We start from the raw sequence: 16,362 nt of genomic DNA, 5'->3' as shown, positions 1-16,362 counted from the left end.
AAAAAGAGTTGAGACTCAGTGAGACTTTCTTGGTTAAATATGGTACGTGTAGTAATAGTAATAATAAAGAATTAGCACATTTAGTATTTGCACCATTCTTATAGTGCAACGTTATCAGGAAGGAAGACGCTTTGTTTTACAGACATAATTTCCAATAGTTTTGCATGATTGGGCGATGTGTTTTTGTCACGCACTGCAAAGTTTAATTACATTAAGAGGTGCCCAAGCCCTGTGGCTCTATATTAGGATGTTTGGCCAACTCCACGAATAAGTGTTTATACATTTGGGAGGAAACCTACACGTTTCAGGGGCTAACACTCGTTCCCCGTACAGATAGAATATGGATTGAAACGTACCCACTTGCTGTACTGCCATCATACCCTGGCGAGCCATGAGATGACGACCTTGCAGCCCGTCGGTTTTGGGAGTTTGATGAAAGCGGACAATTCACCAATCCTCGCTGTCTGCCCGGAGCGGGTTCGCCGCACACTTTCTGTCACTTCACGAGCGGCGAGCTCCACGCTCCGTGTCCACCTCCATTTGCTGCCGATGGCCCCTTGCGTGCAGGGCGATCGACACGAAGGAGGCGCTCGGCCTCCCAGGGGTCGAGGCGTTTATCGGCGCTCGCGACGTGCCTGGGATGAACCACAGTGGCATCTTCCACGACGAGACGGTCTTCGCAGACGGCAAGGTGAGTCTGCAGCTGCACGCGCATGTCTCCTCATTGGCCCGTCCATGCATCTCCTCCCCGAACAGAGAGGGAAATAATCCACAGGGCACATCTAGAATTCTTGCTTAATGAAAATAAGCTGCCATCCTTGTCCTATATCTTCAACTGGCAAGTGACATCATGTTGAATTGCGTTGGATAGCCTTGTGTTCAGCATTAACGTGGGCTTTTTGTTAAACTGTAATTTTATTTACCATCAAAATACGCGACGTCTGCTTCACAGCAGACGTTAAAGGTCCCGCAACGACCTTGAAACCGAGGAGGAGGCCCCTGTGCAGGCGTCAGGGTCCACATTTTACAAATTCTAAGATTATACCACTAAATCGAATTTCTCGATTTGGATTAGATATAGCAATCATAGGCGACTCCCTTCTGTGAGATGAAACAGTGATAAGTGGCGCAGTAAACGCTCCTACAAGTGGACAGTTAACTTGTTTGGCTGGATCGGGGGGGGGGCGGTGGAGGGTTCTTGACAATACAAACCTGTTTGTGCGTGGAATATGCTTCACTTTCCAGTCTGTAGTACGAAGCGAAGACATTGTGACATGTCGCATCAATATTGACTTGGTGTTGCGGGTGCTGTGCATCAGGTCACGTGCATCGGTCATGTGATCGGGGCTGTGGTGGCCGATACACAGATGCACGCCCAGCGTGCTGCTAAAGCCGTGAAGGTCACTTACGAAGACCTGCAGCCCGTCATAATCACCATGCAGGTGAGACACTCGCTGGGCGTGCTGGTGACAGTGCACACTGTGGAGCTGGCTATTGTGAGCCCACAAGTGGAGGGTCACACCTCTTGTCTCTCTTCTGTTGTGGCGCTCGGCCACTGTCCAGCTGTAAGAGTGGGACGACGTTTTGTTACTCTGCGTATGTTGGAGGCGGTTAAACTGAGACGGTACAGGCGTGTCGTGTGTCACTGTGTTTAGATCTCCTCACAGTGGCGACACACGCTACCGCGCTCGCGAGCGAATTGTAACGGTTGCTCTCCTTGCAGGACGCCATTGCCCAGGATTCGTTCTATGAGCAGCAGAGACAGATCTTGAAGGGTAACTTGGAGTCCGGCTTTGCTGAGGCAGACCACATTGTGGAAGGTTGGTCCCTCACCAGACACGCTTTGTGGAGACTCTGCATGGCGCCGCGATAACACATGTGCCTGACAGCAAAAAGCCCGAGGTTTGATTCCCACCTCAGGTGGCTTTCTGTGTGGAGTTTGACGTGCGGTGTTGGTGCCGTGGTGAATGTTGACGTGCGGTGTTGGTGCCGTGGTGAATGTTGACGTGCGATGTTGGTGCCGTGGTGAATGTTGACGTGCGAATTTGGTGCCGTGGTGAATGTTGACGTGCGGTGTTGGTGCCGTGGTGAATGTTGACGTGCGATGTTGGTGCCGTGGTGAATGTTGACGTGCGATGTTGGTGCCGTGGTGAATATTGACGTGCGGTGTTGGTGCCGTGGTGAATGTTGACGTGCAGTGTTGTTGCCGTGGTGAATGTTGACGTGCGGTGTTGGTGCCGTGGTGACTACTGACGTGCGATGTTGGTGCCGTGGTGAATGTTGACGTGCGGTGTTGGTGCCGTGGTGAATGTTGACGTGCGGTGTTGGTGCCGTGGTGACTACTGACGTGCGATGTTGGTGCCGTGGTGAATGTTGACGTGCGGTGTTGGTGCCGTGGTGAATGTTGACGTGCGGTGTTGGTGCCGTGGTGAATGTTGACGTGCGGTGTTGGTGCCGTGGTGAATATTGACGTGCGGTGTTGGTGCCGTGGTGAATGTTGACGTGCAGGTGTGTGCCGTGGTGAATGTTGACGTGCGATGTTGGTGCCGTGGTGAATGTTGACGTGCGGTGTGTTGGTGCGTGGTTGAATGTGACGTGCGATGTTGGTGGCCGTGGTGAATGTTGACGTGGCGGTGTTGGTGCCGTGGTGAAGTTTGACGTGCCAGTGTTGGTGCCGTGGTGAATGTTGACGTGCGGTGTTGGTGCCGTGGTGAATCGTGACGTGCGGTGTGGTGCCGTGGTGAATGTTGACGTGCGATGTTGGTGCCGTGGGAATGTTGACGTGCAATGTTGGTGCCGTGGTGAATGTTGACGTGCGGTGTTGGTGCCGTGGTGAATGTTGACGTGCGGTGTTGGTGCCGTGGTGAATGTTGACGTGCGGTGTTGGTGCCGTGGTGAATGTTGACGTGGCGGTGTTGGTGCCGTGGTGAATATTGACGTGCGGTGTTGGTGCCGTGGTGACTACTGACGTGCAGTGTTGGTGCCGTGGTGAATGTTGACGTGCGATGTTGGTGCTGTGGTGAATGTTGACGTGCGGTGTTGGTGCCGTGGTGACTACTGACGTGCGATGTTGGTGCCGTGGTGAATACCGATGGACAGTGTTCTCGTGTGGCGTGTGGATCGGAACGAGTATCGTATTTAATTCTGGAGTAATAAGCTCACTGTAATAATTTAATATAATTGAGTGTATTGCATGAAATTCTAAACAATGTGGAGGTTTTGCAATGTAGCCACATCCGTGCAAGTATGCTGCCCCGAGGAGCCGAGCTGTGGACATGGTTGGTCTGACGTACTGGCTTCCCCTCGCAGGAGAGATACACATCGGGGGCAGGAGCATTTCTACCTGGAAACGCAGTGCTCGCTCGTCATTCCCAAGGGCGAGAATGGGGAGATCGAGATCTTTTCTTCTTCTCAATCGCCCACCAACACACAGGTGTGTCCTGCCCGCGTGTGCACGTACACATTTACATATTCACACAGGAGAGATTGCCTGCACAGCCCCACCGAGTTTCAAGACTCATTTTCAAGACTCATTCACAGTACGGGTCGATGTTTCTACGTGTAATTTACTTGCTACAAGGCACGAGTGTTACCACTGCGCCTCGATTTGATTCCCAAATCGCGTTGGCCAAACATCCCAATGCTAACAAATTACTTGCAGACTATTCAGTTGACATATCATACCGTGACATGCTACTGCGAAAGCCTGGCTTCCCTGGGTAAACAAGTGGACTCACAACAACAACAACAACCGTGATATTAAACAATCGTGCTGGCTGGGGGGGTGGGGTGTGCAGCTGGAGGCGGCGGAGGTGCTGGGCGTGCCGGCGAACCGCGTCTTGTGCCGCGTGCGCCGCATGGGCGGTGGCTTCGGCGGCAAGGGAGAGCCGCGCCTGCATGCTCTCCAACGCCGTGGCGGTGGCAGCGGTGCGGTGAGTGGTGCCGCGCACGCAGCGCACGCAGCGTCGTATCGAACGTCTTAACGTCAACTTGTAACTCGCCGCTGCACGGCATCCGCTCGCTCTCGAAGAGAGAGAGAGAGGACAGCTCAGAGGCGCGAGGAGGAGGATCCACAGACAAGCAGGAAAGCAGCAGCAGCCGGGCGATGAGGAGCCGGTGGCAAGTATTGCCAAAGCTCTGCGGGCCTCTATATGAAACTATATGGAGCAAACCAGAGTACCCAGAGGGGGCGACGCTCTCTCCCAAACGGACAGAACAGGTGGAGTCCACATTTCTCCTCTCCCGCCTTCTCCTGGCGAGCTAAGATACAGCTCCTCCTCAAAGCCCAGGGGAAGGAAGTTGGACAAAAATGTCAATGATTCACCAATCCTCACTTCCTCCACAGTGCTGGATAACAGGCATGTGCACAAAGTATTACATTTAGAATTACACCCGGCACACACGAGGAAATCCACTTGAGCACAAGGGTTATCTCTCGCATGCAACAGCTGTGGTTCATCATATGTGGTGGAAATGGAGATTATAGTTCCTCCCAGCGTCACGTGAGACACTGACGCCAAGATACAGCAGCTCAAGCTCGCGATCTCACATCCAGGCCGCATGGGGACTCCTCCAGATAGTGGGTATCAGCCAACGTCGCCACACATCTCTTGTGTCATGCCTTCGCTTTTGCTTGTTCTGCGTGTTTGACTGAACACTCGGCTTTTGCGATTAGAGTTTACGACACGCAAAGTTGTGGAGCCCGCATTCATTTTTCCATTGGGAAAGGTTTCCTCGTCACATGCGGATTTAAATCTCTCAGCTCTTCAGCGGCGGTCTTTTTAAAAGCTGGGATTTGGCGTGCCCACGTGACGTTGCGTCTCCACGGGGAAGGCTCAAACTCTCCCCGGCACCACGACGCCCACGGTGAGACGCGGGCGAGCACGAGCCGCGAGCCCACGGTGCTGTGTGCTGCTGTGCGTGGCGCAGGCTGGGCCGGCCCGTGCGCTGCATGCTGGACCGCGACGAGGACATGCTCATCACCGGGGGCCGGCACCCATTCCTGGGCAAGTATAAGGTACTGTCGTGCAGATCCTCCGCTGCTTTGCTACATTGTATCTCAGGATAGTTACTGCACAGATCCAAAGTGGAAAAAGGACAGAGTATATTTGTCATGGCTGTGTTGCAGGTGGGGTTCATGAACGATGGTCGAGTGATCGCACTGGATGTGGTTATGTACAGCAATGGCGGCAACAGCCTGGATCTGTCAGCTTCCGTACGTATCCCAACTCTACATGGTGCCATCTTCACACCACCTTTGGTTTATATAAAGCAAGGAACTGCATTCTCGAGTTCCTGCCCTTTTCACGGCTGGGAATTATTCCATCACCTCTAGTGCTGCCAAATGTAACTCCCACTGCTCCGATTAACATGGTTGGCTATGTACGGTGCGAAAGAAGTTCAATATATAGTGTACATATATGGTTTTCTCAAACCTCGCACTTAAAAAATCTAAATAATCCAAAATAGAATTGAGAGACCATCCATAAATGCAACGGAATTTTTTTTTATCTTGAATATTTTCACTGGCTCTAAATCTAACAGTAGATGGCAGTTTAGACGGCTTGAGTCTTAACCGGTCCCTGCCCGGTCCCTCTGCGCACCTTTCCAGAATTCAAGGTAGCATATCAACATCCCCAGTCATCCTGGGCGGCAGGGTGGCATCGTGGTAACACTTTTCCTCGTGGCAATGCATTCACCTTCCTGTGGCGTTTGTTCTCCGTCTGTTCTGCAGAGTGTGTGGGTGAGAGTGTTCGTGTGTGTGTATGTGGAGTTTAGTGGCTTCTAAAATAATATTTCCTTGGAATATTGGCCACCAGGGTGTGGGACATTGGTAACCCTTGTGGATCAATACAAAAGGGGCTTGCATACATACAATGGCATTGGTATTGGCCAAATACCCCAATGTCAAATAAATATCTGCAAATTGGGATTACACACAGCAGCGACATCGCCTGCTGCTATGAAAACTTGGCAGGACCCTCATGAAAAAGAGTCTTGACACTCAGTGAGGTTTTTCTGGGTATGCAAGCGGAATATTTTTCAAAACATCACTTTGGGTCCTTCCCCTCCCGGAATTATTTATTATTGTGCGTCATGTCTACTGCTGTATATTGCTGCGACTTGGCTACACGATGGTCAATGCACCACTGACACTGCTGCTTGTTACTCTCCCCTTGCCACTCTCCTCATTCATATATTATAAAAGTGTCAGAGTTGCTGCACCAATTCAGACTAAACAATATGCCCACAATGCAAGCTGTGTCCTGGCTCTGCTGAGCGGTGCGAGTGCTCTGCGTGGCAGGTGATGGAACGCGCTCTGTTTCAAATGGACAACGTTTACCGCATCCCAAACATCCGTGGCAGAGGCATCGTTTGTCGTACGAACCTCCCGTCCAACACGGCCTTCCGTGGCTTCGGGGCCCCGCAGGGAATGTTGATCGCGGAGAACTGGATCACGGACGTGGCCATGACCCTCAATCTGCCACCCCATGAGGTCAGTGGAGAAGCTGAAATTCTGGATTTTAATCATTGTGTAAAGCTTCAACATGACTTTACGATTGAGCACGTTTGGTGCCCCTATACTCGTACTCATAGGGAAACTGGCGCGTGGAATCCCGCAATGCCATCAGAAATGGCTGTCTTTTTTACGCTACTTAAAGGAGAGTCCCACCCAATGCTAAGCCCTAGTAGCAAAACAACTTAACAAGGCATTTCATTGCCATTTGAGCATCTTTAAGGGAGTTATTGAGTATCCACTACAGTCACAGATAAACAAAGTTGATGTGTTATTTAATTCCACCCTAGATGGGAGGTGTTAACAACACACAGGTGGTAATTGGAATAGATATCCTGCAGATCGTTAGAGGACTCGTGTACTGGTCCGGGCAAAAGGATAAGGGGCCACTAATACGAGGATTTACACTTAGGGCCGGCGCTAGGAGGTACTGGGGTGGGCCCTGCATCACCAAATGTCTCTTGGCACGACCCAAGATCTCTCCCTTCCATAGCCGTGAATCGCTGCTATGGTGGTCCTCCACACAATGGCTCTAGTAGCCCCCCATCCGAATAAAAGCTGGGCCCGGGCCTGGTTCGAGTGTCAAGTCATGAATACGAATGTTGGCTCGTGATCACCCTTGATCCCATCAAAACATCCTGGCAATTGGCTTCTAGGTGCGGCAAGTGAACATGTACAAAGATGGGGACTTGACGCACTTTAATCAGCCCTTGACGGACTTCACGCTGGACCGCTGCTGGAATGAGTGCCTGCAGCAAGCGAACTACACGCAGCGCTGTGTGGACGTAGAAGACTTTAACAGGTACCCCCCGTCTGGCGCTCAAGCCACAGCCACGTGTTACTCTCGTGATGCACGGCGCACCACATGCACGCCAAGAAACTCGCGATCCCAAATTAACACCAGCTATTACAGATGGCCACGCCATTTTAACATTGAGCATTTGTCTGATTTATTCATGACCATTTTTTTAAGCAGCAAGGATGACTTTTCAATCCAAACAAAATGTAGAAATGGCGAATCTGAGAGTGTTTGCCGTTGCTGCTGTGTGGTAGGCATAGCACGGCAGGCTGCCACGCAGCTTCAGCAGCAGCAGCAGCAGCAGCAACGCCACTGATGAGCAAAGCACAGCAGTGCGTTTGTTGGTGTCACGAGGTTACCATGGGATGGCAGGATAGCGCAGTGGGGAAATGTGCCTGGGTTCGATACCTGACTCAGGCACCTTTGTGTGGGGAGTTTTTTTATTTTCTCTTCTGAATGGGCTTCCTCTGGGTTCTTCCGTTTCTTCCGGTATTGCCCAAACATCCCAATGCTGGAAATTCACTGCAATTTGATTACACATGGCACATTTCCCCCTGCCTGCAAAAACCTGGCAGGACCCTCCAAGACTCCTGGGTAAACAAGAATCATAATAATAACAAATGATCCCGACTCCATTTCTTTTTTCCCATGTCTGCCTTGCTAAAGAGATCATGCATCTCAGCCAGCACATACTTGGTTAGAAAGTAACAATGAAATGAAGCTTGAAAACATAATTGCATCTTGAGAGTATTTCGTCAATGTTGTAATAGAGTGCAATCATTCCTGTAATTATTGTAAAGAATTTGACAGTATCAGGATGACAGACGTCGTGTTTGGCAGGCAGAACCGGTGGAGGAAGCGTGGCATCGCAGTCATACCGACCAAGTTCGGCATCAGTTTTACCGCCAAGTTCTTGAACCAGGTGTGTATCACGTGGCACTGGCAGCATTCATGGCGAGCGCGTGGTAAAGGGTCGTGGTTGAACGTGCACACGAAGCACCATGGATGTATAGCGCACACGATAAGGTGGCCCCGTCACAGTGCTCGACTCCGTCACAACGGTGCACTGCTGTCTTCTCACAGTGCCTCTGTGCGCTCCGTGCAGGCCGGCGCGCTGGTCCACGTGTACAAAGACGGATCGGTGCTGGTGGCACACGGAGGCACAGAGATGGGACAGGGCCTGCACACCAAGATGATTCAGGTGTGTGGCCTACCACTGCTCCTCCTTGGCAGGAGCTGTACGTTCGACCAAGGGGAGCGACGATTGAGTGTGGAGGGGTTATTGTCTGTACAATCGTTCGCCCGGGAACTGTGACGCTCTCACAGATGAGATGTTGAGCCAAATGACGTGGCAACGCTGTGAGACTTGCGCCTCACTTCTGGTTTGACCCTTGCGTCATCACGACTGGTCCGCAGTCGTTGTCACTCGTAAAAGTAGCCAAGGGCAGCGTGGAGACCCAACGAGGATCAGTCCGCCGTGGGAACGGCACCGCCCAGCATAGCGCCAGCATGGCTGCCACTGTCGGTGGAAATGACGCAGAAATTTGCAAGGAGCAAAATAACAAGAGGGCTGTCTCTGTTCATAATTTACCTATTCCACTTTGTTGCAATACATTGCTATGCTAATAGCTGCGATCGCAATGTAGTTGTGATCGCACTGTAAAGTTACCTATATCATTGTTGTGTGCATTTATGCGTGCGTGTGTGTACATGTATCACAGGTAGCCAGCCGCTGCCTGGGTATCCCGATTTCTGATATTCATATCAGCGAGACGAGCACAAACACCGTTCCCAACACATCCCCTACGGCAGCCTCTGTCAGCTCGGATCTCAATGGGATGGCTGTGAAGGTATGGCACGTAATAATCCACGATTGTATGGCTGTTGTAGCTTTGAATGCATGCAAACTAGTGGTCATTAAGTAGACCCAAGTCACAGTGGGGTGTTGTGAGAATGGCCCATCAACACGGCTTATCGCTAAAACCAACGCTTCAAGAGGCAGGCTGCCCTGTGGCATTGGAGCCTCCCGGACCTCTCCACGACCCCTTCTCTTCATGGCCAGAGGGAAGATTGTAAAGAAAGAAAATCACGTTTAAGGCATGGCTTCTGTCACGCTTTCCATCCTTCATTTGTCCTCGGAAGTATGTATTTTACGTTTAAAGCCACATAACGAGACGATGTCACGGAGCTCATGAAGCGTGACGGTGCGAGATAATGTAGTGATGTCACTGGGAGGAGAGGGAAGATGGAGGGGAGCCCTGAACGCCGCAGCCATTATAGAGCCAACACTGAGGCGAATGCTTCTAGCGCTGCTTTTTGCGTCCAGGCCTTGGGCGATCCTTTGATCATCAAAGTGGCTATTGTCTCTAGGGAAAGTCCCTCATAGCAATACAACTTAAAACTCAAGTTTTTTTCATTGAGTTATGTACTCCCCTCATTGTAGATTTGAGGCTTTCGTGACTGCAAGGAATATTTTAGACAAACAAAATATTTTTAGACAAACAGATGGGCAGGCTTAATAAGGTTAATGTTTTGAACCTTAAATCTTGACTGCAGGTTTTGAACCTTATTTGGAAAATAATAAAAATGTATATTTAGGCTCCCCGAAGATAAAACTCTTTACCAGGTTATTTTTGTTTTTTCAAAAACGTGGCCCTGGAATCGGCCTAAGCAGCAGGTCACTGTGCAGCTCCCTCCGTCCAGGTGGCCACACATTCGGCCCCGGTGGTGAGACTGGAGTGGGAATCCAGACCGAGCCCCTTGCTCGGTCCGTGAGCGGGGCCGGCTCGGTGGGCAGTGGCCGTGGAGTCGTGGCGCCCAGTGATGATTTACTGCAGAGGGTGTTCTACAGCACGGCTTGCTCTTTCTACTGCTTGGACAACTGCTCAGTAAAATAAAATGTTGTGATTAATCCAGGTCTCGTAATGCATATTTCTTTTTGGTTGTACAACCAACTTGTCCTCTCTGTTGACAAGTGAATATCAAGAATTAAGACGCAGCAAACTGCAATTCTGGACGTTGTTGCCCATGCCCGGTAACTGTGTGCAGCTGCTGTAGAATCTGAGTGGCTCTGTCTCCTGTGCAGATTGCCTGCTCAACCCTCCTCGAGCGCTTGGCCGTATTCAAAGAAGAGAACCCTTCAGGCTCCTGGCGCGACTGGGTCTGAGTTCCTTACCCTAACACTGCCACAATCGAGTTGCTCAATCCACTGATAGTCAACTATTTGTCAGTAACAGTGCTGTGCAACACCAATGTTGATCACAAAACCATTCATCGACACATCATTAAAGTAATGTAATTTACGTGAAATATTTAACAAAAAAACCTAACGTGGAGCATGCGTCTTTTAACAAACTGCCACACAAACCCTTGGCTGTTAGTATTCATCTTTGACCATGATGTGGTCGGTTTTAAGTGATTATTGTAATGAAAATGTTGACTGTGAATTATTATTTGTGTACCTTATAAGTCATACTGTACCCCAATTGGCATTCTACTGAATTATTAAATGTGGTTGGCTTGTGCTCACAGGTGAATAAGGCTTACATGAACCGCATAAGCCTGTCCACAACTGGTTTCTACAGGTATGAAGTCTTGCATCCTCAAGTCAGATACCTTAAGTTACTGCGTTACTTCCTGATATTGTTACAATGGGAGTTCTGTTTGAAAGAAAAACATTGCAGTCGCGCACACAGTGTATTCACACAAAATAGAATGTCCACCGTGGAGATTGAGTGATAAGATCGGCCCATGTTGCAGGAGCACGACAGATGTCGTCGGACCATGTGGGATGCCAACTCTCATCCAGACGTGGAGAGAACGAGGCTGATGACAATGCGCACTGCGTGTGTTGCATTCACAGGACTCCAGACATTTATTATGACTGGGAGAAGAACGAAGGCAAGCCATTCAACTACTTCACAATCGGCGTGGCCTGCTCGGAGGTGGAAGTGGACTGCCTCACCGGAGCCTCCCAGGTGAGGTTCGAAAACACAGTTTGAAACAGTTTTGTCTCTTTCTCCAACTGTGCCCTGATCATGCTATCGGGATCATTAGGCAAATATTTTTTAAGAATCTCCCAAAGCACCAGCAACCCTTCCTGTTAGAGAACAGCAGGAGAAATATTTATCCTGCCTCAGCAGTTCGCCTGCTGTATTTTTTCACCTGAAGACGATTACTTGTGTTGCAATCAAAACGTCGTGATTTTTAAAATTATTTTCTTTATTATTTTTCTATCTCCGTGACTTTACCAAAAGACCAAAAGAGTATGAATTCCTGCAGTCACGAAAGCTTTAAATCAAGATTTGATCACAGAACGACTTCTAGTAATCAGTTCTGAGGTTTACCGGTTATCGTGTAACAAGCCCAAACAAGCCGAGTCCAGGGTGTGAGCACTTTAAGGTTTTGTGGACTCACCATGGGACCAGACGCACGGCAATATAGTTCAATGCCCATGGGCACCTCGTCTTCTCCGTGGGGAAGAAGCAAAGTACAGGCTGCTATCACAAGGACACAACGGCGCTGCCCCGTGCCTGCTTCAATGTGTGAGGTCACTGTGTAGCATTGTGTAATAAAAGGACTCAGACACTTCTCTCTGACTTCGTGTCCTTTATTGGGTTCTTGTCTTCTCCCACACGGCACTCTGTTATAACACTGTATTTGTAGCCCCCGGCTGTTATCGCTATTATAGCTTCCTTTCTCTCCCCGCAGACTCTCTGCTTCGTCTACTGTAACCTCCGTTCTCTCCCTGCAGACTCGCTGCCGACTCCCTATGCAGACCCCCGCTGCTAACCCTATATGCAGACCCTCTTGGCTGCTACTCTGTATGCAGACCCGCTGCTAACTCTGTATGCAGCCCCGCTGCTGACTGCAGCCTCCTCGCTGCTTCGGGTCGGTCACCGCTGGCCAACGGTGCCGATCCTCGCTCCCCTGTGTTCGTGGCGATCTCGCCACCCTCCGCTTCGCCCTTCGTGGCCTCTCTCGTTCCTGGTCCCCCGTCACTCCTCATCCTCTTCCGGTTCCCCTCCTTCTATAGCTTAACCCCTCTCCCCCCACGTGACCTAACTCCTCCCCTCATGACGTCACCTCCGGAGGGCCGTTTACGCCCGCATTATAATTGTACTCTGTGTGCTGCAGTCACTCATGCTCGTGTCTCTCTCTCTGCAGACTCTCCGCACCGACATCGTCATGGATGTTGGCAACAGCTTGAATCCAGCCATCGATGTCGGCCAGGTTTGCGTCCATCCTGCATCAGTTCTGATTTTATATTTCATCAGAGCACTACGCGCAGTCTGATCTACTGATGCATACGACATTGTACATCCCGGTCGCATCGCTCGCAGGACACAAATCAGCATTCTGCACCGGCACTGCACGCACGGCGCCGGAATCTCATGCATAACTTCTTCATTACCGGAGCACCTCCTGAATTGCTCAGAAGTTGCTTCTGGGGGGAGCAAAGGGCAACATAGCATGGAGTAGTTTTGATGAAACGCTTCTTGGACATTACCTACCGCGTGAGAGCCAGTTCCCTATGCATGCGCGTGGATGCAGATCGAGGGCGGCTTCATGCAGGGCCTGGGCCTCTTTGTGCTGGAGGAGCTGCGCTACTCTCCTGAGGGGTCGCTGCTCACACGGGGGCCCGGCTCCTACAAGATCCCTGCCTTCGGGGACGCCCCCGAGCACTTGCACGTGTCGCTCCTGCGGAGTGCGCCCAACAAACGCGCCGTGTACTCGTCCAAGGTACGGCGGAGATGCACGGCCCGCACGCGCTGCCGGCACTAAACACGAGAGGAGCTGAGTGCAGTGTGTCAACACGTTAAGAGCCACTTCACGTGGGCGAGATAAACAAGATAGGGTCCAGAATTCTAAGAGTTGTACTCTGACGGAACCCTGTCACTTCAGCACGACAGACGTCCCATGAAACACTTCCTGAGAGATGCGTGATATTCCCATACGACACGTCATACGTAGAGCACACACTACACGCGACATAGTACACAACACAAGACATAGAGATCTCTTACACCGTGCATGCAACCTTACATACATACATTACGCAGCAAATGCCAATCTGGCATATCCGCGAGTAGTTGCCCTGCCTGGGCATTGATGCATTTCATAGCAAGAAGGCTCATTCCGTGCCCGTTCCGCGAGCGCGTTGCTGGACGTGCCGTGTCCCGTGTGCGGCACGCAGGCCGTGGGCGAGCCGCCCCTGTTCCTCGCCGCCTCCGTGTTCTACGCCATCAAGGACGCGGTCCGCGCGGCCCGAGCTGACGCAGGCCTGGCGGGGCCCTTCTGCCTGGACAGCCCGGCCAGCCCCGAGCGTGTTCGGATGGCCTGCCCCGACCGCTTCACCAAAATGGTGCCTTCACACACACATTGGTTCAGTATGGATTTTGGGTTATGCCATTAAGCGATCTCGACAAATTTTGTCAAGACCCTCCACCCCACGGAGATAAATTGTCATGCGTACGATAATTTAATGCTTCAATTGCTGTTGTCAGCTCACTCACTGGTGAGTTGGAGAACAATTCTCACAGCCAAATTTCGCAATTGGATACGATATCTCACTTCAAACTACGTCAAGCATATTTCAAACAATAAATAACTTATTAAACAATGCACGTGACAATTTAATTTGTTTGCTTGTTTCAGGTGGTGGAGAGTTTCGTGATGAAAATCTGGCCAGGTCACTTCGTGGTCGAACCCAAAAGAACCGTTATGAAGCAATGTAGTTTGTGTTAACCAAACATCTCCACACATAGAACTCTGCTGAAAATTAGGGTTTGAACACGGTGTGGCTTTTTTGGGTAAATTATCCTGTTCACTGCCAGATTTAACTTCAAATGCGAAAACTACGTATATTTTCATACTCAAAAGCCATTTTAGCAATTTGTCATCGATTTTGTCCTGAAGTAGAGTGTGACGCCATCTTCACCAAATCAGATAGCCAGTCATAATTTAGGGGAGAGGCTTATCACGTGACCTCAAAGTGCAGCTCGTTGGCACGCGCACCGTGGTGATGCCCTCTGTTGGACGTCTTTATTTTGCAGGTTCCTCAGGAGGAAGAAGCTGGCGCTGTGCCCTGGGCCGTGCGAGCCTGACAAGCGGCAGGCGGCACCCTTGCTCGCCTGCTTGGGGAAGCACGGGCGGCAATGCCGGCTTGTGTTTAGAACAGCGACGTCGATACCAACACGCTTTCCAATCCGCAGCTGTTCTTTGGTGTGCAGGATAATTTCGTAACTTTAACACTATCAAAAGCCATTTTCACGGCAGGGTGATGTAGTGGTAATGCTCATGATTCGCAGCAAGAAGAGCCTGGGTTCAATTCCTTATTCGGGCACCTTTCTGTGTGGAGTTTGTACATTCTCTTCATGTCCTGCATGGGTTTCCGGTTTCCTTCCATCGCGAAAAATCCATAGCGTAATTATTGTTGACCAAACATCCAATTGGGATTACACAGAGCAATATCGCCCCCTACTACAAAACCTGAAAGTCGTGAGACTAAGTGAGGCTTTTCTGGGTAAATACACATAATAACAATTACCGTCATAGGTTTTAATTTTTCAAAGTGTCCTGCGTATGGATTTTTGTGTTTTTGCAATAGACAAAAATTCAAATGTGGGTTTTTAAATATTTGGAAAATTCTGAAAATGATTTACCGTAATTTTTATTTTACCTCATATTATGGAAGTGTAGTAACATTGTTTGGCAACATCTTCCAGACATTGTCGATGTATTGATATGCATGCAGCTGGTCTGATAGCCGTGTTTGGAAATGTTGACAAGTATTGGATTGTTTCAATGATGTGATCACTCTTTTAAAGTGTAAAAAACCATTCCTAAAACCATTTCAGCCAACAACCATTTTAATTACGTGCCAAAATCTGAATTCTAGAAAAATGTACAATTACAAAGGTATGAGACTTGCTTGTCAGTGAATGTTTATTTATAACATTTTGTCTGCTGAAATACTTAATAAGTGCAACACATTCACACGACAAAATCCATTAGTAGGAAAGAACTTGTGTCGAGTGAAATACGATAAGTATTTACCAGTATAAAGTATCACTGCCTCAAACGTTTTGATAACAAAAAACAAGGTGACCGTGTGGTCCAGGCCTGAAACATTCTACAATTCTCTTTAAAATGTATCACTAAAGAGGAAGAAAATAAGATGTAAAATACTGTCATTTTTGGGCTGTAGGTTGCATGTAATTGTAGGTGTTGCCATACGACGATTCACATGTGTTTGTCATGGTGTCTTAAACTGGAATGCATTTTTCTAATTATTTTAAAATTCAGCTTTAATATAAAATGATTACAAGACAAATTAAATGTTCTACAACATGACTTATAATACAATTCACAACACATCTTTCAATAGTTCTGTGGCAACTCTTCCTTATTACCTGAAACTTCATTTTTGTTTTTATTCCTCCAGCATATCCCCTCAGCTTTTTCACAATCTCACCTGGCCAGGGTGAAGCAGTCTCCACGAGCATCACCAGCGAACTCTGTCCTGCGCCACACTAAGTGCATGCTGGGATTACGTCTCTCTCTCACCCTTTCACTGCTTCCCCGTAGATCTCAATAATTCTGCCAACCATTACAGTTCTTCTCCTTTCAAAGCAGGCCAACTCTCCTACGTTCTAAGAGGATGGGACACGCAGAAGAGTTTGGTTTCGCATATTCCTTTCAATTTTTAACTCCACTCCATGGAAGTCTGCTTCGGAATACCTGTGCTTTACATTTGAACTTTAAGATTTTCAATTAAAACATTGCTAAGCATGTGCTAATCTTCTTTGATTTAATAAAGCATCACAAGCAACACGTGTTACTGGGTGATGGTTTACATGTCTAAACATCAATGCAATGTTAAGGGGCCGTCCATAAATGACGTCACGCAACTGGGGGGGGGGAGGGGGGTCAGACATGTGACGGGGGGGGGGGGGTTTGAGAAATGTGACGTCACATCAAAATGCGCAACTTTAAATAAATATAGACAACACGTTCTACTTAATTAAATAGACTTTTTAATGTT

General features: G+C 49.3%; 1 protein-coding gene across 1 annotated transcript; it reads left to right on the top strand.

Moving 5' to 3' along the window:
* The first annotated feature begins 137 nt into the window (after positions 1-137).
* LOC133341217 (xanthine dehydrogenase/oxidase-like) lies at positions 138-16,200 on the top strand. The gene is given in 21 exon segments (XM_061549678.1): positions 138-691; positions 1,320-1,442; positions 1,724-1,820; positions 3,310-3,327; positions 3,330-3,433; positions 3,798-3,881; positions 3,883-3,932; positions 4,930-5,017; positions 5,129-5,215; positions 6,305-6,496; positions 7,174-7,319; positions 8,157-8,238; positions 8,422-8,517; positions 9,038-9,166; positions 10,402-10,476; positions 10,848-10,900; positions 11,179-11,293; positions 12,483-12,548; positions 12,870-13,058; positions 13,513-13,680; positions 14,372-16,200. Coding segments are annotated over 21 exon segments (2,064 nt in total). The 5' UTR covers positions 138-640; the 3' UTR covers positions 14,423-16,200.
* Positions 16,201-16,362: the final 162 nt, after the last annotated feature.

This window comes from Lethenteron reissneri, chromosome 11 (genome assembly GCF_015708825.2).
Source record: "Lethenteron reissneri isolate LAM-NWPU_2019-01 chromosome 11, ASM1570882v1, whole genome shotgun sequence".
Classification (NCBI taxonomy): Eukaryota; Metazoa; Chordata; class Hyperoartia; order Petromyzontiformes; family Petromyzontidae; genus Lethenteron; species Lethenteron reissneri.
This window is presented reverse-complemented; position numbering and strand designations above follow the sequence as displayed.